This window comes from Oncorhynchus masou, chromosome 1 (genome assembly GCF_036934945.1).
Source record: "Oncorhynchus masou masou isolate Uvic2021 chromosome 1, UVic_Omas_1.1, whole genome shotgun sequence".
NCBI classification, from domain to species: Eukaryota; Metazoa; Chordata; class Actinopteri; order Salmoniformes; family Salmonidae; genus Oncorhynchus; species Oncorhynchus masou.
In genome coordinates, this window is record NC_088212.1 from 10,232,943 (window position 1) to 10,253,984 (window position 21,042).

At 44.2% G+C, this 21,042-nt stretch overlaps 1 protein-coding gene across 1 annotated transcript in view; it reads left to right on the plus strand.

The window, feature by feature from the left end:
- Positions 1-21,042, plus strand: part of pdlim5a (PDZ and LIM domain 5a) — a 141,856-nt gene that overhangs the window by 14,523 nt on the left and 106,291 nt on the right. Inside the window, exon 3 of the mRNA XM_064937297.1 lies at positions 15,830-15,981. Within this exon, the coding sequence (XP_064793369.1) occupies positions 15,830-15,981 (152 nt within the window). The remainder of the gene's footprint in view (positions 1-15,829; positions 15,982-21,042) is intronic.

The window sequence follows — 21,042 nt, forward strand, 5'->3', positions numbered from 1 at the left end:
ATCAACTTTAAATCCATGCTTTTTGATGAACAACGCCCCTCCGGTAAATGGCCGGGCTCCTGATTTGGAGAGAGAACACCACATCACACGAATGAGCGGCACTTCTGCCAAAATAAAACTGGCCTTGACTGGCAGCCTGGCCTTGTGATTTGGCTGTCTTTTTGGACGGCCAGGGTCTCAACGGCATGTCGAGATTTGAGGCCTCAGTTTTAATTCCTCTGCCTTTTGTAGCCTTTGTTCCATGTCCATATTCTGGGTTTTTGGTCCGATTCTTCTGTTATGTACTTGAGTGTTTTAACAGAAAACAGAGTTCTTTAATAATGTCATAAATCCTCTTCAGACGTTGTATAGTGCAGGATGCACTTTCAGTCCGACAGGATAGGACCACACTTTCTTCTGGCATGAAAAACACAAACAAGAATCTGACACTTAGCAGGAACAGAGAGAGAAATAGAGACCTAATCAGAGGAGAAAAGAGAACAGGTGGGAAAGGATGAATGAGCTAGTTAGGGAGATGTAGAACAGCTGAAGAAGGAGAGACAGAGAAGGTAACCTAATAAGACCAGCAGAGAGAGAGACAGAGTGAAGAGAAAGGACAGGAACAGACATAATGACATGACACAGGGCTCTATGCAAAGTTCTTCCACCGGTTCTCGTCAAACCATTTCTGTATGGTCCACGCTGCCGTTTTGGCATTTTGCTGCCTTCCCCAAACGGTATTGAAAGTTAATTTCGGACTGTGATGCTGACACTCCAGAGAACTCAAATGCCAAATAAATATTGAAATGCAGAGGTTAATGCTCGGAAATCACCGTTGCATTCTAGGGAAATGTAGTAATAACCATTGGTAAAACAATACCAAAACTACTACGGCTTGCACACAAGTGTAAAGGGATAAAGGTACATAAAGATAAATCAATGAGTGATGGTCCCAGGGGCCGTAAAACATATCGCGGGAGTATGTAAACAAAGAGTGGCTAGTGATCTGACATATGTGCAGTAGATGATATAGAGTACAGTATATACGTATACATATGAGATAAATAATGTAGGGTATGTAAACATTATATTAAGTAGCATTGTTTAAAGTGGCTAGTGATATATTTGACATCAATTCCCATTATTAAAGTGGCTGGAGTTGTGTCAGTGTGTTGGCAGCAGCCACTCAATGTTAGTGGTGGCTGTTTAACAGTCTGATGGCCTTGAGATAGAAGCTGTTTTTCAGTCTCTCGGTCCCAGCTTGATGCATCTTGCCTTCTGGATGATAGCGGGGTGAACAGGCAGTGGCTCGGGTGGTTGTTGTCCTTGATGATCTTTATGGCCTTCCTGTGATATCGGGTGGTGTAGGTGTCCTGGAGGGCAGGTAGTTTGCCCCCGGTGATGCGTTGTGCAGACCTCACTACCCTCTGGAGAGCCTTACGGTTGTGGGCGGAGCAGTTGCCGTACCAGGCGGTGATACAGCCCGACAGGATGCTCTCGATTGTGCATCTGTAGAAGTTTGTGAGTGCTTTTGGTGACAAGCCAAATTTCTTCAGCCTCCTGAGGTTGAAGAGGCGCTGCTGCGCCTTCTTCACGATGCTGTCTGTGTGGGTGGACCAATTCAGTTTGTCTGTGATGTGTACGCCGAGGAACTTAAAACTTACTACCCTCTCCACTACTGTTCCATCGATGTGGATAGGGGGGTGTTCCCTCTGCTGTCCACAATCATCTCCTTAGTTTTGTTGACGTTGAGTGTGAGGTTATTTTCCTGACACCACACTCCGAGGGCCCTCACCTCCTCCCTGTAGGCCGTCTCGTCGTTGTTGGTAATCAAGCCTACCACTGTTGTGTCGTCCGCAAACTTGATGATTGAGTTGGAGGCGTGCGTGGCCACGCAGTCGTGGGTGAACAGGGAGTACAGGAGAGGGCTCAGAACGCACCCTTGTGGGGCCCCAGTGTTGAGGATCAGCGGGGTGGAGATATTGTTACCTACCCTCACCACCTGAGGGCGGCCTGTCAGGAAGTCCAGTGCCCAGTTGCACAGGGCGGGGTCGAGACCCAGGGACTCGAGCTTGATGACGAGTTTGGAGGGTACTATGGTGTTAAATGCTGAGCTGTAGTCGATGAACAGCATTTTCATGTTCAGCATGTTTTCACTGCTCCAGAGGCCAATGGCGACAAGCTTTGCACCACTCCAGCCAACACTTGGCTGCTCGTTCATGAAAACCAATTTCATTAAGCTCCCAATGAACAGTTCTTGTGCTGACGTTGCTTCCAGAGGCAGTTTTGAACTCGGTAGTTAGTGAGTGTTGCAATCGAGGACAGACAATTTGGTGGTCCCATTCTGTGAGCTTGTGTGGCCTACCACTTCGCAGCTAAGACGTTTTTGCTCCTAGACGTTTCCACTTCACAATAACAATGGAAAGGATTGCGCCGAAGGGAATTGCTGCCATTTTATGGGCTCATAACCAACTGTGCTATTTTGTTTGTTTTTTCACATGGTTTGTAACTCATTTTGTACATTATGTCTTATGACCGGAAAAAACTTCTGGACATCAGAACAGCGATTACTCACCTCGAACTGGAAGAAGATTTTTTATTGAATTAGTCTGACGCGAAGGATATACTGCTTTGTCAAGGTCCAAATCCCCATCATCAGCGTGAAAAAGACGGAGAAAAAGGGAGAGGAGGGCGGGGTGCCTTGTAAGAATTCTCCGACGAGTAGGTCAACCACCACTACCCTCCGTATTATTGGCCAACGTGCAATCATTGGAAAACAACTGGACGATCTAAGATTAAGACTATCCACCCAACGGGATGTTAAAAACTGTAATATCTTATGTTTCCCGAGACGTGGCTGAACTACGACACAGAAAATATAGAGCTGGCTGGCTTCTCTGTGCAAGACAGAGCAGCTACGTCTGTTAAGACGAGGGGCGGGGGTGTGTTAATAACTGCTGGTTATTTGTTAATAACTGCTGGTGCGTGATGTCTAATATGCTCGCTTCGTGGCAAAGAAAAGGGATGCATGCATGAGAGCACCAGCTGTTCCAGACGACTGTGTGATCACACTCTCCGTAGCCGATGTGAGCAAGACCTTTAAACAGGTCAACATTCACAAAGCCGTGGGGCGGATTACCAGGACATGTACTCAAAGCATGCACAGACTGACTGGCTTTACTGACATTTTCAACCTCTCCCTGACCAAGTCTGTAATACCTACATGTTTCAAACAGACCTCCATAGTCCCTGTGCCAAAGAAAGCAAAGATAACCTGCCTAAATGATTACCGCCCTGGAGCACTCATGTCGGTAGCCATGAAGTACTTTGAAAGGCTGGTCATGTCTCACATCAACACCATCATGCCAACAGATCCACAGATGACGCAATCTCAATTACACTCCACACTGCACTTTCCCACCTGGACAAAAGAAACACCAATGTGAGAATGCTATTCATTGAGCACAGCTCAGTGTTCAACACCATAGTGCTCACAAAGCTCATCACTAAGCTAAGGACACTGGGACTAAACAACTCCCTCTGCAACTGAATCCTAGACTTCCTTACGGGCCGCTCCCAGGTGGTAAGGGTAGGCAACAACACATCTACCACGCTGATCCTCAACACTGAGGCCCCTCAGCAGGCCCCTCCTGTCCTCCTTGTTCACCCATGACTGTGTGGCCAAGAATGACTCCAACACCATAATTAAGTTTGCTGATGACACAACAGTGGTAGGCCTGATCACCGACAACGATGAGACAGCCTATAGGGAGGAGGTCAGAGACCTGGCAGTGTGGGGCCAGAACAACAACCTCTCCCTCAATTTGAGCAAAACAAAGGAGCTGATCGTGGACTATAGGAAACAGAGGTGCCGAACAGGCCCGCATTGACAGGGCTGAAGTGGAGCGGGTCGAGAGTTTCAAGTTACTTGGTGACCACATCCCCAACAAACTATTATGGTCCAAACACAACAAGACAGTTGTGAAGAGTCTCCTCCTCAGGAGACTGAAAAGATTTGGCATATCCTCAAAAAGTTCTACAGCTGCACCATTGAGAGCATCCTGACCTGTTGAATCAACATCTGGTATGGCAACTGCTCGGCATCTGATCGTAATGAGCTACAGAGGGTAGTGCGTACAGCCCAGTACATCACTGGGGCCAAGCTTCCTGACATCCAGGACCTACAGTTGAAGTCGGAAGTTTACATACACCTAACTACATTTATCCTCAGTTTTCACATTTCCTGACATTTAATCCAAGTATAAATTCCCTGTCTTAAGTCAGTTAAGATCACCACTTTATTTTAAGAATGTGAAATGTCAGAATAATAGTAGAGTGATTTATTTCAGCTTTTATTTCTTTCATCACATTCCCAGTGGGTCAGAAGTTTACATACACTCAATTAGTATTTGGTAGCGTTGCCTTTGAATTGTTTAACTAGGGTCAAACATTTCAGGTAGCCTTCCACAAGCTTCCCACAATAGGTTGGGTGAATGTTGTCCCATTCCTCCTGACAGAGCTGGTGTAACTGAGTCAGGTTTGTAGGCCTCCTTGATCACTGATGCTTTTTCAGTTCTGCCTACAAATTTTCAATAGGATTGAGGTCAGGGCTTTGTGATGGCCACTCCAATACCTTGACTTTGTTGTCCTTAAGCCATTTTGCCACAACTTTTGAAGTATGCTTGTGGTCATTGTCCATTTGGAAGATCCATTTGCAACCAAGCTTTAACTTCCTGACTGATGTCTTGAGATGTTGCTTCAATATATCCACATAAGTGTCCTATCTCATGACGCCATCTATTTTGTGAAGTGCACCAGTCCCTCTTACAGCAAAGCACCCCTACAACATGATGCTGCCACCCCGTGCCAAACTGCCAAACTGTAGTCTGGCTTTTTCTATGGCGGTTTTGGAGCAGTGGCTTCTTCCTTGCTGAGCGGCCTTTCAGGTTATGTCGATATAGGACTCATTTTACTGTGGATATAGATACTTTTGTACCTGTTTCCTCCAGTATCTTCACAAGGTCCTTTGCTGTTGTCTGCACTTTTCACACCAAAGTACGTTCATCTCTAAGAGACAGAACGCGTCTCCTTCCTGAGCGTTATGGACTAGTAACCGAAAGGTTGAAAGTTCAAATCCCCGAGCTGACAAGGTACAAATCTGTCGTTCTGCCCCTGAACAGGCAGTTAACCCACTGTTCCTAGGCTGTCATTGAAAATACGAATTTGTTCTTAACTGACTTGCCTAGTAAAATAAAGTTTTTATAAATGTTTGAGCGTCACCTTTATTTCGATGTTAGGTTGAAGCTCTGTCATCCATACTGATTCTCATTTACCTCTCACAGTGCAGTATTTTAATGAAACCTTAATTTGGTCATTTTATGATGTGCCATTGATGGCTCCATGCATGGTTGTGCTTGAGGTGAGCTTCCCTCTCTCTCGGCGGCATGTTTGTTGTTGTGTTTCTGTTTCGGAGTTGCTATGGACTTTAAGCTTTAACTGCTGTTATGCAGCTTTTGGGCGTATTTGATTATTTTTTACTCTTGTTAAAAATATATTTTTTGAGGGTTTATAAATGGTAACGTGATTTGATTGCAGGCAGTGATGTAGTGGTAAAATAGGGTCAACTCTGATCACCTGTCGTGGTGAAATAAATGACGCTGCTTACACTTTCAATGCATTTTTTCAGCAAAGGGTGTTTAAACTGTCACACACACACACACAAAGGGTAATCTGTGTTTACTATTCCTTAGGTTTACTTACTAAAGTGTGATGGGGAACATCTGCTTATCCACTCTTTCATCTCATATGTGTTGAAACCCCACACTGTTCTTAGCACTGGGCAAGTTTAAGCTGCCAATAAAATTAATGTTTGGACATTTTAATAAAAGTGGGATTCCTTCCTTGGGGTTAGTTTGCGACGTTTTGAACACATTCCTAAAAATAATGGATGAAGTTCACGTATCCTTCTTTCCAGCTGATCAGTATATGACTGTCCTTTATGTACAGTGTGAAACACGTCACTGATATCCATCTGGAGCTGAAAATGTAAACCTCACTAGCTAATGGGAGTTATAGCTAATGGGAGTTATAGCTAATGGGAGTTACCATGGGGTTATAGCTAATGGGAGTTATAGCTAATGGGAGTTATAGCTAATGGGAGTTATAGCTAATGTGAGTTACCATGGGAGTTATAGCTAATGGGAGTTATAGCTAATGGGAGTTATAGCTAATGGGAGTTATAGCTAATGGGAGTTATAGCTAATGGGAGTTATAGCTAATGTGAGTTACCATGGGAGTTATAGCTAATGGGAGTTATAGCTAATGGGAGTTATAGCTAATGGGAGTTATAGCTAATGGGAGTTACCATGGGAGTTATAGCTAATGGGAGTTATAGCTAATGGGAGTTACCATGGGAGTTATAGCTAATGGGAGTTATAGCTAATGGGAGTTATAGCTAATGGGAGTTATAGCTAATGTGAGTTACCATGGGAGTTATAGCTAATGGGAGTTATAGCTAATGGGAGTTATAGCTAATGGGAGTTATAGCTAGTGGGAGTTACCATGGGAGTTATAGCTAATGGGAGTTATAGCTAATGGGAGTTACCATGGGAGTTATAGCTAATGGGAGTTATAGCTAATGGGAGTTATAGCTAATGGGAGTTATAGCTAATGGGAGTTACCATGGGAGTTATAGCTAATGGGAGTTATAGCTAATGGGAGTTATAGCTAATGGGAGTTATAGCTAATGGGAGTTATAGCTAATTGGAGTTATAGCTAATGGGAGTTATAGCTAATGGGAGTTACCATGGGAGTTATAGCTAATGGGAGTTATAGCTAATGGGAGTTATAGCTAATGGGAGTTATAGCTAATGGGAGTTACCATGGGAGTTATAGCTAATGGGAGTTATAGCTAATGGGAGTTACCATGGGAGTTATAGCTAATGGGAGTTATAGCTAATGGGAGTTACCATGGGAGTTATAGCTAATGGGAGTTATAGCTAATGGGAGTTATAGCTAATTGGAGTTATAGCTAATGGGAGTTATAGCTAATGGGAGTTACCATGGGAGTTATAGCTAATTGGAGTTATAGCTAATGGGAGTTACCATGGGAGTTATTTGGTTGTATTATTTAGTTGTACTATATGCATGTTAATATATTTTTTGTGTGAGTAACACCCAGTACAATTTGAATATCAGAGTGGCAGGTCAAACAAGGAACTGTGCAATAATTAATCACAAACCTCCCTTAGACTACTTTGTCTCGTTTAGTTTCAACCCCCCCCCCTCTCCCCCTCTCTCTTCCTATCTCTATTGGTCATCTGTCTATTGTACATATGAGATCAACTGATCCGAGGTCACATTCTCCAGATGTATTTATGTGAATACAAAACAGTGGTGAAGTGCTAGCGGATGTCCCTGCTGTTCCCAGGCCTGGGTTGGTGTGTGGGCTCCTCTGGGGGGAACGTCTGGCACATGGTCTCCTGGATAGTGTTAGTTATTTCGGAGGACTGTTTACTGTTGCCTCCATGGAACCCTGCCAGAGACCCAGCAGAAGGCTTGGAGCACTGACTGGACCATTACTTTTGACCTGATCCCCTATGGGCCCTCGTCAAAAGTAATGCACAATGTCGGGAACTGGGTGGCATTTGGGCGTTGGTCTTCATTCATGGAGGGCCAAGGGAAGGCAGGCTTCCCCCCCAAAAAACAGACCAATATTCTAATTTTTTTAAACACGCAATTATTTATCTTTCGTCTTTCTGTGGGGGTTTTTCTCCTTCAAATCGCAAGAGGCTGAATGTATCTCACAGGAGAAAGCATCCGAGCCAGTGAAACAGCGCCGCTCTGTCTCTACTTGTAGGCCATCTATCTGATGCTGTCTGGTCCAAACGAGTATGGCATTGTTGCCGCTCGAAGCGTTGAAAAACTTGAATTGTTGCATCTCGTTGTGTTGTTTTCTTCCGGTGGCTAGCGAGCTAAAATCGCCCCTTTCCTAAAGTAGCCATGGATGATGATGGACTTGTGGTTGTATTTAATTCTCCGTACTGGCCAATGATTATAGTGGTGGTTCGGATCCAACCATTAATTCATACATTGTTGTGCCCCTAGCCTGAGAGGATGGAAGTTCAATAAGTAGCTAGATGTAGAAGGCTATTGTTAATGAGCTAACGTTGCCCAAGAATGAATGGAGGTTAGGCTAGCGATCAAGCATTTTAGCCAAGTAGCCTAGGACAACAAAAAATAAATGCTTGTACTGTATGACAGTGATAGACCGTTTAGGAAACGTGAAAGAGAGGAGGATGGCATTGACGTTTCTCTACAAGTAACAGGGTGTGTCAACATGTTGTTCTACTAGTACGAACGCACACACACACACACACACACACACACACACACACACACACACACACACACACACACACACACACACACACACACACACACACACACACACACACACACACACACACAGGAATCAGAACCATGGAGAGCCACATCCTTTAGCTTACTTTGATTGTACTAAATACTTGTACTTTTTGGTATCTTTTTGTTGTCACTGTATTAGACTGCGGGTCATGTAACGAACTGTATGTTACTGTACATGCAATATGCTTTGTGGTCTTCACTGGGCAGAGGCTGTGATCAAACTAAGGTGTGGTTGAATTTATTGTGTCTTCTTTAGCTGTGAGGGGAACGGCACCGCAGTACCTCCAGGCTCTGATCAGGCCCTGATCAGGCCCTACACCCAAACAAGGGCACTGCGTTCATCCACCTCTGGCCTGCTCGCCTCCCTACCACTGAGGAAGTACAGTTCCCGCTCAGCCCAGTCAAAACTGTTTGCTGCTCTGGCCCCCCAATGGTGGAACAAACTCCCTCACGACGCCAGGACAGCGGAGTCAATCACCACCTTCCGGAGACACCTGAAACCCCACCTCTTCAAGGAATACCTAGGATAGGATAAAGCAATCCTTCTCACCCCCCTTAAATGATTTAGATGCACTATTGTAAAGTGGCTGTTCCACTGATGTCAGAAGGTGAATTCACCAATTTGTAAGTCGCTCTGGATAAGAGCGTCTGCTAAATGACTTAAATGTAATGTAAATGTCTTTAGGCGTATATATCACGGTCACTCGGCGTATTAATTAACAGGTTATAGGTCAAACAACGGATTTTACCCACGCATTGCTACTGCATATGGGACACAGACAGAGCCTTCTAGTGTCTCTATAATCTGTCCTAGCCTGGTAACGGATCTATTTGTGTTGGCAAGACACATATTGAGGGAGGGAGTAGAACTAGTGCCAAATGTTTTGAACATTTGATCACTAGGGTTTTAAACAGACCCACAACACTTTAATCTGGATGTTTGGAGAGAAGAATCAGACCATCTCTCTACAGTAGAGCAGGAATCTATCCTATTCTCCCAATCTTTCTCTCTCTTTTCCCATGTTCTTTAGTACTACAGTCTTAGACAAAAAGGTGCTCTCTAGAACATAAAAGGAATCTTCTGCTGCCCGATTGTATAACCATTTAAAGAACCCCTTTTGGTTCCAGGTAGAACCCTTTTGGGTGGTTCCATGTAGGAGCCTTTCTACAGAGGGTTCTACATGGAACCCAAAGGGGTTCTGCATGGAACCGAAAAGAGTATGACCTGGAACCAAAAGAAAAAGGGTTCTCCTAAGGGGACAGCCGAAGAACCCTTTTGGAACCCTTTTGGAACCCTTTTGGAACCCTTTTGGAACCCTTTTGGAACCCTTTTTTCAGAGTTTTGACAGTAGGAGCTTTCTTGGAGTGTCACGTTTGAGTCTGACTTAAACTCCACTGACCCTGGTTGAGCTTCCTTTCTCAGGCCACTGAATGAGGTGAGTTGAGGTGAGGTGAGGTGCTGTACGTGGGGTTCCATTGTACCGTGTCTTCCTGCTCCCAACGAGACACTCAATTATATCATTGTGTTTAATTGACCTCAGTTTTAACGGTCGATCCACACATGGTTTTGAATACACACCCACGCACACACAGATGCACACGTGCACGAACACTCACGCACGAATGCATACGCAAACGTACACACGCATAAGCATTCTATGCCTGTGCACACACACACCACACATACACACACACGCACACAAACACACGAAACACACACATGCACACACACACGAACACACACAGCATGTTTTACTAACCTTATGGGGAACCCCTAAAAGTATACATTAAACATTTTCCCTAACCCCTAAACCTAACCCCTAACCCTAACCCCTAATTCTAACCCTAACCCTAATTCTAACCCTAATTCTAACCCTAATTCTAACCCTAACCTTAACTAACCTAGCGCAATATAGCCTTTTCCCCCACTAGGATAGTAATACAAGCACACACACAGATGCGCACAGACGCACATACGCGCACACACACACACACACACACACACACACACACACACACACACACACACACACACACACACACACACACACACACACACACACACACACACACACACACACACACACACACACACACACACACACACACACATCTTTATGTAAGCAGTTTGACTCCAATTAGATTAGCACTTTTGGGCCTTGTTTTTCCTCTGATTGGCTGTGTTTACTGTGGCTAATAGTGTCATAAAAACTACCAGAGAACCACATGGAGACAATTAGCAATGAGATCTGTTCAGAGTGGAACACAGACAGACACACTACCTAGAACAATGTGCTCGCCTATCGTTCTTTCATGACCATACTACACATACAGTATGCACTCACACTCACACACACACAGCATATTGTAGCAAATTACGTATGGTTTACTCCGTGTGTGTGTGTGTGTGTGTGTGTGTGTGTGTGTGTGTGTGTGTGTGTGTGTGTGTGTGTGTGTGTGTGTGTGTGTGTGTGTGTGTGTGTGTGTGTGGTCATATATGAACTTAGAATTAGCCACTGGACCAATTAGAACAACAGGGGTTTCAGTACCATCATATTTCCTTTTCGATTTTATGACCTGTGGACCTTCATTACCATGAAAGACTATAGTGTTTCCAGTATAGGGGAGAGGAGAGGATAGGGAGGGAGGGAGGGAGGGAGGGAGGAGAGGAGAGGGAGGGAGGGAGGGAGGGAGGGAGGAGGAGAGGGAGGGAGGGAGGGAGGGAGGGAGGGAGGGAGGGAGGGAGGGAGGGAGGGAGGGAGGGAGGGAGGGAGGGAGGGAGGGAGGGAGGGAGGAGAGGAGAGGAGAGGGAGAGGAGAGGGAGAGGGGGAGGGAGGGAGGGAGGGAGGGAGGGAGGGAGGGAGGGAGGGAGGGAGGGAGGGAGGGAGGGAGGGAGGGAGAGGGAGAGGAGAGGAGAGGAGAGGAGAGGAGAGGAGGGAGGGAGGGAGGGAGGTAGGGGGAGAGGAGAGGAGAGGAGAGGGAGGGAGGGAGGGGGAGAGGAGAGGTAGGTAGGTAGGGGGAGAGGAGAGGAGATGGAGAGGAGATGTAGAGGAGAGGAGAGGAGAGGGAGGGAGGGAGGGAGGGAGGGAGGGAGGGAGGGAGGGGAGGGTATGGGTGATAATAAGAGGGGAAGCGTTGGATTGGGTGATAATAAGAGGGGAAAGGATGTATTTGGTGTCTCGTCCTAAACATTTGTTCTTCAAGGGCCCCAAGCAGTTAGAAAAGAGTCAGAGATCCTTAAAGAAACGCCCACCCCCCAACAAACATCCAGTACCCATGCTCTGCCTGCCTACCCCCTTGTACTCCACTATGTGGAGACCAAAGGGTGGTGCTTTTGACTGTGTATATGGAGTGATGAGTGATGTTGCGTGTGATGCCCTAATATGACTATAAAAGGCAGGAGCCACAGAGCTTTGTTCTAATCCTGGTGGTGAAGCCCTTCATTATTACTTTGTGTTCAGCTGCTAGTTCCTCAACGCAGTGCCTCACTGAGCATCAGCGCACCAGGCAGGATTAGAGAAAACTCTCGTACTGTACAGACACTGGAACTCTCAGTAACCTATTCACTCACTCACGCTGTAGAAATAGAGAGAGAACAGACACACACACACAGTTCACTCACTCACGCTGTAGAAATAGAGAGAGAACAGACACACACACACAGTTCACTCACTCACGCTGTAGAAATAGAGAGAGAACAGACACACACACACAGTTCACTCACTCACGCTGTAGAAATAGAGAGAACACACACACACACAGTTCACTCACTCACGCTGTAGAAATAGAGAGAACACACACACACAGTTCACTCATTCACGCTGTAGAAATAGAGAGAGAACAGACACACACACAGTTCACTCACTCACGCTGTAGAAATAGAGAGAGAACAGACACACACACACAGTTCACTCACTCACGCTGTAGAAATAGAGAGAGAACAGACACACACACACAGTTCACTCACTCACGCTGTAGAAATAGAGAGAGAACAGACACACACACACAGTTCACTCACTCACGCTGTAGAAATAGAGAGAGAACACACACACACACACAGTTCACTCACTCACGCTGTAGAAATAGAGAGAACACACACACACACACACAGTTCACTCACTCACGCTGTAGAAATAGAGAGAACACACACACACACACAGTTCACTCACTCACGCTGTAGAAATAGAGAGAACACACACACACACACACAGTTCACTCACTCACGCTGTAGAAATAGAGAGAGAACAGACACACGCACACACACCTTCAAAATCTAATTACCCTAACCCTAAACTTAACCCTAACTATAACCCCAAAACCTAACTAACAAAATTGTCCCAACAAGTACATTTAAACACGTCCACACACAAACACACAGACACACACACACACATACACACACACACACACACACACACAGTTCACTCACTCACGCTGTAGAAATAGAGAGAACACACACACACACACGCACACACACATTCAAAATCTATTTACCCCAACCCTAACCTTAACCCTAACCCTAACCCCAAAACCTAACTAACAAAATGGTCCCAACAAGTATATTTAAACACGTCCACACACAAACACACGTCCACACACACACACACACGCACGCACACACACACACACACACACACACACACACACACACACACACACACACACACACACACACACACACACACACACACACACACACACACACACACACACACACACACACACACACACACACACACACACACACACACACACACACACACACACACACACACACAGTGTCTGTCTCTCAGGCTACCACACATGACCAGATATATTCCTCCCTCGGTCCCCATCACACACTGTCTATGAAGTGGTCCCTGTGGTTTCTCTTGATGGTGTCAAAGGACGCAAATGGCCATAATACTGGGTTTAACCACAACCTCAAGTACTGCATGTGTCTGCAATGGTATGTTCTGGGAATGTACTTTCATTCAAAAATCTGTTTAGATTTATTATAGAACCGTTAACCATGTTTTGTAGAAACTTGTGTGCTGAAATGCATCTCAGAGTGAATAGAGGAATATTTAAACACGTCCACACACAAACACACACACAAACACACAGACACACACACACACATACACACACACAGTTCACTCACTCACGCTGAAGAAATAGAGAGAACACACACACACACACGCACACACACATTCAAAATCTATTTACCCCAACCCTAACCTTAACCCTAACCCTAACCCCAAAACCTAACTAACAAAATGGTCCCAACAAGTATATTTAAACACGTCCACACACAAACACACACACACACACACACACACACACACACACACACACACACACACACACACACACACACACACACACACACACACACACACACACACACACACACACACACACACACACAGTGTCTGTCTCTCAGGCTACCACACATGACCAGATATATTCCTCCCTCGGTCCCCATCACACACTGTCTATGAAGTGGTCCCTGTGGTTTCTCTTGATGGTGTCAAAGGACGCAAATGGCCATAATACTGGGTTTAACCACAACCTCAAGTACTGCATGTGTCTGCAATGGTATGATCTGGGAATGTACTTTCATTCAAAAATCTGTTTAGATTTATTATAGAACCGTTAACCATGTTTTGTAGAAACTTGTGTGCTGAAATGCATCTCAGAGTGAATAGAGGAACCATAATATTTTGTAAAGATAAACACTTCGCTCGGTGCACCTCCACCTCTGGATACACGTAGTGCAGTATATAATGAATAGGGTGCCATTTTGAAGTATTAAACAGTCAGTTTCCATGGCAACACTGTAGCCTGATCGTCGCGAGAACACGGTTTCGCCTGTATGACTTCCTCTTCTTCCAGAACTCCGATGAGAATGTGTTGCCCAAGCAAACAGTCCCTATCATGTTCCAGCTACACTACGAGCCATTTGTTAATATCATGTCAAAGGGACAGTAAGTTAACTGGAGAGTAGGGCCTGTATTCCAGAAGCTTCTCAGCATAGGAGTACTGATCTGGGATCAGTTGTGCCTTTTAGATCATACCAAATATGATTACATGGACTGGAGGGGAGGGTGGATCTCATTCTAGATCAGCATTCCGACTCTTTATACATATGGCCGATGATAGTCAGTGGTTATTCTCGGAACAAATAACCACAACAGCGACTGGGTTTAGTCAGTCATGAGACACTACTGAGTCGTCAGTTGGTTAGAGCAGATGGATATTGACGAGGATGAACAGTTGGGAATTGCTGTCTAGATGTGATTAGAAAACCTTTATTATCCCCCACTTGGGAAATTCGTTTGGCGTTTACAGCCCACAACATCATTAAAACACAGAATATTGTGACATGTAATATTGTCATGCATATAAAATAACCTAAACTTGAATCTCTTCCTGCTCTGACAACAGCAAGCTCTATGAGGCGACAGGCAGGACAGGACAAAGTTTTCTGCATACAGTATATACACGGAAATGTGGTCTGTTTGAGGTTGTTTATATCAAGGCTGTGTGTTTACAGTAACAGAGTCAAGGGACACGTGTATTATTTATTTGTTACCACGTACTAATTTTCAACAGCAACGTTGTTAAATTGCGAAGAGCAAAAGAAAAAGACAATTTGAATTGAAGATGTAACTATGTCAAGAATGTGTTTGCTCTCACCAAACAATGCCAACTAATAATTTCTGCCAGTTGGGAAACGTTTTTCAAGTGGTAACCCCAGTTATATCATGGTTCATCGACCATATGGCGAACAGCATTGACTTCAGTACTAGAGTGATGCTATTGTGTTTGTGGCTGTGAAACATTCATTGCCACCATTTCATAAGACTGTGCTGTTATTTAAAGGCCTTCCAAAATGTTATTTTGTGTTTTTTAAAAGCTGTTTCAAATTAGAACGTTTTCTGTCGGAATCTAAGTGGTATAATTTCACTTTGTTTGCATGCTGGGTTATCATATAACCATGCAGAAGGGTTGAAATCCTCAGATGAAATATTGGTGTCTTTTATTATCCATGTGATAATAACCAGTCTGACAGTGTGTCGAGCTTGTAGTTTTTCAAAACAAGAAAACAAATGATCTGTGCAATAGCCTCATCATATTCTGGGATTGTGATTTAATGTGAAACTTTTCTTCAGCAATGAGCGTTATAAGAAGGCGATTAATTAACTAGAGTTTAGTAAACTGAGCAATACATAAATAAAGTCCTCTTTATAGCACATATTGTTGAAAAAAGTTTCAATTTAAATCACACTGCTAGATTATATAGAGGTTTTTTGGGCACTTTGCACCATTATTTTAAAATAAGAAAATGTCTCTCTTCGCAGGTAGGCCCAGTTTCTATCAAAATGTACTGTATACATTATGAACACATCTCAAACAAATGTGTTGTTGTTGTTTGTTTCAGCTCACGGACCTGGGAAAGGCAGCCAAGGCACGTATCGCAGTGGGCGATGTGGTCCTGTCTATTGATGGCATCAGTACTGATGGAATGAACCACCTGGAAGCTCAGAACAAGATCAAGGCCTGCGCTGGCAACCTCAACCTCACCCTGCAAAGGTGAACACTGAAACAACAATATGGAGGGTCACACTGTATTTGGATAGTCACATTTGGATACGCACACACACACACACACACACACACACACACACACACACACACACACACACACACACACGCACGCACGCACGCACACGCACACGCACAAACACAAACACACACGCAGTCAGATGTTCACAGCTATTGTAAAAATGTATCTTAAATGGACTCACGCTGTATGTTTCCTTCTCTGAGATAGGAAAGTGAAACAAATCCCAGTTGCAATGCTCTCTGGTCTCCTCCATATGGGGAATGCTGATGTACACTGAAGTTGAATGTAGTCTCTTGTCTGTGGTCATGTGTTTTTAATTGTTTGGTCACTTTGGTTCTGGTAACATTAGGCCTGTGTGCATGCTAGCCAGGGCCCGGGGCTGTAAGACACAGTCAAACAGACACGCTCGCTGTATACAACGATATGAAACGTGTGGTCTCTCATCTCTGCACTGCCCTGTGCTGTCATTAGAAAACGGATTGAACCCACTGGAGGCCTTTTGATGTGGTTTTCCTGACCTGTCAGATGACGCATACCAATTGACTCCCTATTCCCTTTATAGTGCACTACTTTGAATCAGAGCCCATTGCACTAATATTCCACGGAGGAAGAGCAGGTCCTGTGGTTTGGGGTAAAAAATAATTAATTAATAAAATGGGATTCTTCAGTGTCATCACAATTGTATAGTAAGGAGAGCAAAGAGGTTCTAGCTAGTGATGAGATCGTCTGGTCTGAGCTCAGTCCACTGGCACAGAGAGAGAGAGAGAGAGAGAGAGAGAGAGAGAGAGAGAGAGAGAGAGAGAGAGAGAGAGAGGGGGGGGGTAGAGAGAGAGACAGAGAGAGAGAGAGAGAGAAAAGAGAGAGAGGGATAGAGGGATAGAGGGGTAGGGAGAGGGGTAAAGAAAGGTAGATAGAGAGAGAGAGAGAGAGAGAGAGAGGGGGGGGGAGGGGGTAGAGAGAGAGAGAGAAAAAAAAGAGAGAGGGGGGGTAGAGAGAGAGAGATAGAGAGAAAAGAGAGAGAGAGAGGGGGTAGAGAGAGAGAGAGAGATAGAGAGAGAGAAAAGAGAGAGAGGGGGGGTGGGAGAGAGAGAGAGAGAGAGAGAAAAGAGAGAGGGATAGAGGGATAGAGGGTTAGAGAGAGGGGTAAAGAAAGGTAGATAGAGAGAGAGAGAGAGGTAAAGAGAGAGAGAGAAAGGTAAAAAGAGAGAGAGAAAGGTAAAGAGAGAGAGAGGCTAGTTGGAATTTTTGCATTCATATCATTACATAGATTGTCCTTAGAGCCCAGTTGTACTTTTGAAGGGGAATCTGCTAAAGCAATCACGGTATGTGCTTATTACGCTGAGTTGTTGCTGTGATGCAGGAAGTTGCCCCTAGGTACAGATCTAGGATCAGCTTTCCCTCCCCAAATCCTAACCTTAACCACTAGTGGGAAAAATGCAGAACTGAACCAAGATCAGCGTCTAGGGGCATCATTTTGTTTTGGTGCGCTGGTGTTATGTCACTGGTTATTTTGACGAATCATGGGTGATCTTTTCGAGATTAGGTTCTGGGAACCAGGTTTGATCTTCTTTGCTCGCAGACCAAACAGACCAGCTAGGACAGCAATATTTCATGAAGCTTGAATTCATAAATCACTATGCCAGTTTGCATAGTGGACTTTATGTTGACTATAGCAAGGACAAGAGGAAAATGCTCAAATTGGGACTGGAGCAACAGTAAAGAAAACACACTGTGTTGACAGAGCAGTTTTGGCGCTTCGGAGGCATATCCTCTTGCTCTGTCTCAGCGCTGAAAGATTAAAGAGGTTTGCTTTTGGTTTGATGGGAAAAATAACAGTCTTGAAAGAAACATTCAATGCCACAGCCATAGTGTATAACTCAAGGACACATGTATGTGTAAAAAAAAGAAACAAGATCTAAACCTGGCCAATGACCTTTGAGATGGAAGAGACTTCATGCTCCTCGACATCAAGGGAATTCCATACATACACTATGTAGGATTCCACTTAGGAAAGTCAGTCAGTAAGTATAATACAGTAGGATCTGGAATTATTGGCACCCTTGATAAAGATGAGCAAAAAAGACTGTATAAAATATATAATACAAATACTGAGCTATATTGTATGGTATTTTTTTTAAGTATATTATTTTATTCTAATAAAATTGCTCAGAGAAAGTGATTTTGTTTAACCAGTAATAAAAACTCAAAAAAGTTCATGGTCAATATTATTGGCTCCCATGTTTTCAGAATTCTGGAACCCACTACTTATGGGGTTACATATACTGAGTGTACAAAACATTAAGAACACCTGCTCTTTCCATGACATAGTCTGTCCAGGTGAATCCAGGTGAAATCTATGAACTCTTTTTGATGTCAACTGTTAAATCCACTTCAAACAGTGTAGATTAAATGAAGGAGACAGGTTAAAGAAGGATTTCTAAGCCTTGAGACAATTGAGACATGGATTGTGTATGTGTGCCATTCAGAGGGGGAATGGGCAAGACTAAAGGTTTAAGTGCCTTTGAACGGGGTGTGGTAGTAGGTGCCAGGTTCACTGGTTTGTGTGAAGAACTGCAACGCCGCTGGGTTTTTAAAGCTCAACAGTTTCCTGTGTGTATCATGAATGGTCCAGCCAATTTGACACAACTGTGGGAAGCATTGGAGTCAACTTGGGCCAGCATCCCTGTGGAACACTTTCGACACCTCGTAGAATCCATGCCCCAAAGGGGGGTGCAACTCAATATTAGAAATGTGTTCCTAATGTTTTGTACACTCAATGTACATCTCAAGGATTCACTTGAAAGACAGTTGAAGGCTGATGTCTTGCTTCTTTCATTGGATGTTCTACTTTAAGGCCACAGCCTGACAGAACATTCATTTCAATTAGTTAAGTATACCAATTGTTTTAGAGGAATATGAATTCAATAACTTAAACAGATTAGTAGTTCACTTCTCTAACTGTAATATAATGTCTTAGACAGTGACAAACAAAGTCCTGCACCTTTTTTTTAAGCTATTTTTTTAAGCTATTTAACCAGGCAAGTCAGTTAAGAACAAATTCTTATTTTCAATGACGGCCTAGGAACAGTGGGTTAACTGCCTGTTCAGGGGCAGAACGACAGATTTGTACCTTGTCAGCTCGGGGGTTTGAACTTGCAGCCTTCCGATTACTAGTCCAATGCTCTCACCACTAGGCTACCCTGCCGCCCCACAGCCCGGGGCTGAAAGATAGATCCACTTAGTAATATGATTGGACTTATGAAACCACATGCCACATATTTTCTCTAGTGGGTCATTTGTCTTTCCATTGGTCGTATTATTCCAACACTGCCAGCTAGAGGGTCTGTTAACTTCTTAAATGGTGGAAGTTTGTTCTCGATTATTTTATTAGGCTGGAAATGTCGTTGCCAAGTGCCGATCTAATTTAATTGTTCTTCAGTTGGAGAGTTTGTTTTTAAGAAAACGGGTTGAGCGCTAGCTGAGAGCTATCAGTTATTTAGGGCTAGATCCTGACCTATTGGAAACACATGCTGTGATATGTGCTTCATTAGGTTCCTTAACGGCCATTATTAACATTAACGTCTGTGCGATCGGACGGCCATTGTGGGGAACACATTCTCCACATCTCCTTTATTGCTCAAATTAAGGGTAGATTTAGAGAAAGGCCTCCATGTCCTCAAATCCTACTTAAACACGAAGTTGCCTTATCAGAGCTGGCTTTGTGCTTCATGGCTTTCCCTGGCAGAAAAAGCCGTGGATAGGCCCCTACTCCATCTGGACTTTAATGAGTGAACATGTGTAATGGAAAAAAAAACTATATTCTCGTCGGTTACTGTTAGTTTTTACTGCCTCGCTCAGAAACGCAGTTTTTTTTTTTGCGTCTTTGATTTGGGTTTGTTGGCAGGCCAGATATCACAGGAAGAGGACGTAAAAAAATGACAACAATGCTTTCTGTATCTCCTTGTGTTTGAAAAGGAGACACTTTATTAGTTATTTTCAACAAAGGCTTTGGTTTGAATGCAGGTCTGATGAGAGGAGATGGGCTGCAGATGTTAGACATGGTTTAAAAGGTCAAACTGACAGATGTGAGACGGTACGATTGTAACACAGACAATTATTTTTTTACGAGCACCGTATTAAAAACCTTAGATGTTCTTAGATTCATTTAACAATTATATATATTTTTGGTGCGGGTCAGGTGTTTAAAAAAAATCTTAGATGAATGTGAGGCACAGCTTTTTGACTGGTTTTAGATAAGAAAGCACTGCTGTGGCCTCCCAATTAACGCAGCGGTCTAAGGCACTGCACCGCAGTGTTGTGGCATCACTACAGCCCGGGGCTCGATCCCAGGCTGTGGAATTACCAGCCGTGACCGGGAGTCCCATTGGGCAGTGCACAATTGGCCCAGCGTCGTCCGGGTTAGGGGAGAGTTTGGCCGGAGGGGGCTTTACTTGCCTCATCGCGCTCTAGCGACTCCTTGTGGCGGTTCTGGGCGCCTACAGGCTGACTTCGGTCGTCAGTTGAACAGGGTTTCCTCTGACACATTGGTGCAGCTGGCTTCCATGTTAAGAAGCCCGCGTCTGGTGGGTCATGTGTCAGAGGATGCATAACTCCCCCTTCGCTTCTCCTGAACTGGTTGGGGAGTTGCAGCGATGAGACAAGATTGTAATCACAAAAAGGGGGGTAAAAAAAGTACAGATTTTTCACTGAACTTACTTCATTGGCATTGAAGCCAATGGAAGACTAAGTGAAAATTTGACTTGCCCCATGGAATGTAGGACTATTGATAGTGAATGTTAGGCGTGTATAAGGGAGGCGAAGTCAAGTGCAGGAGAGCGGAGTATAATGAACAGGCACACTTTAATACCGGTTACCTAATGACAGCACTTAACACATACAAGAGCCAAAAACACAGTCTAAAACAAAAGTGCAGCGCCTGACAAATATCCACGTAACAGATAACAATCACTCACAAATACAACATGGGGAACAGAGGGTTAAATAATAAACAAGTAATTGATTGAGTG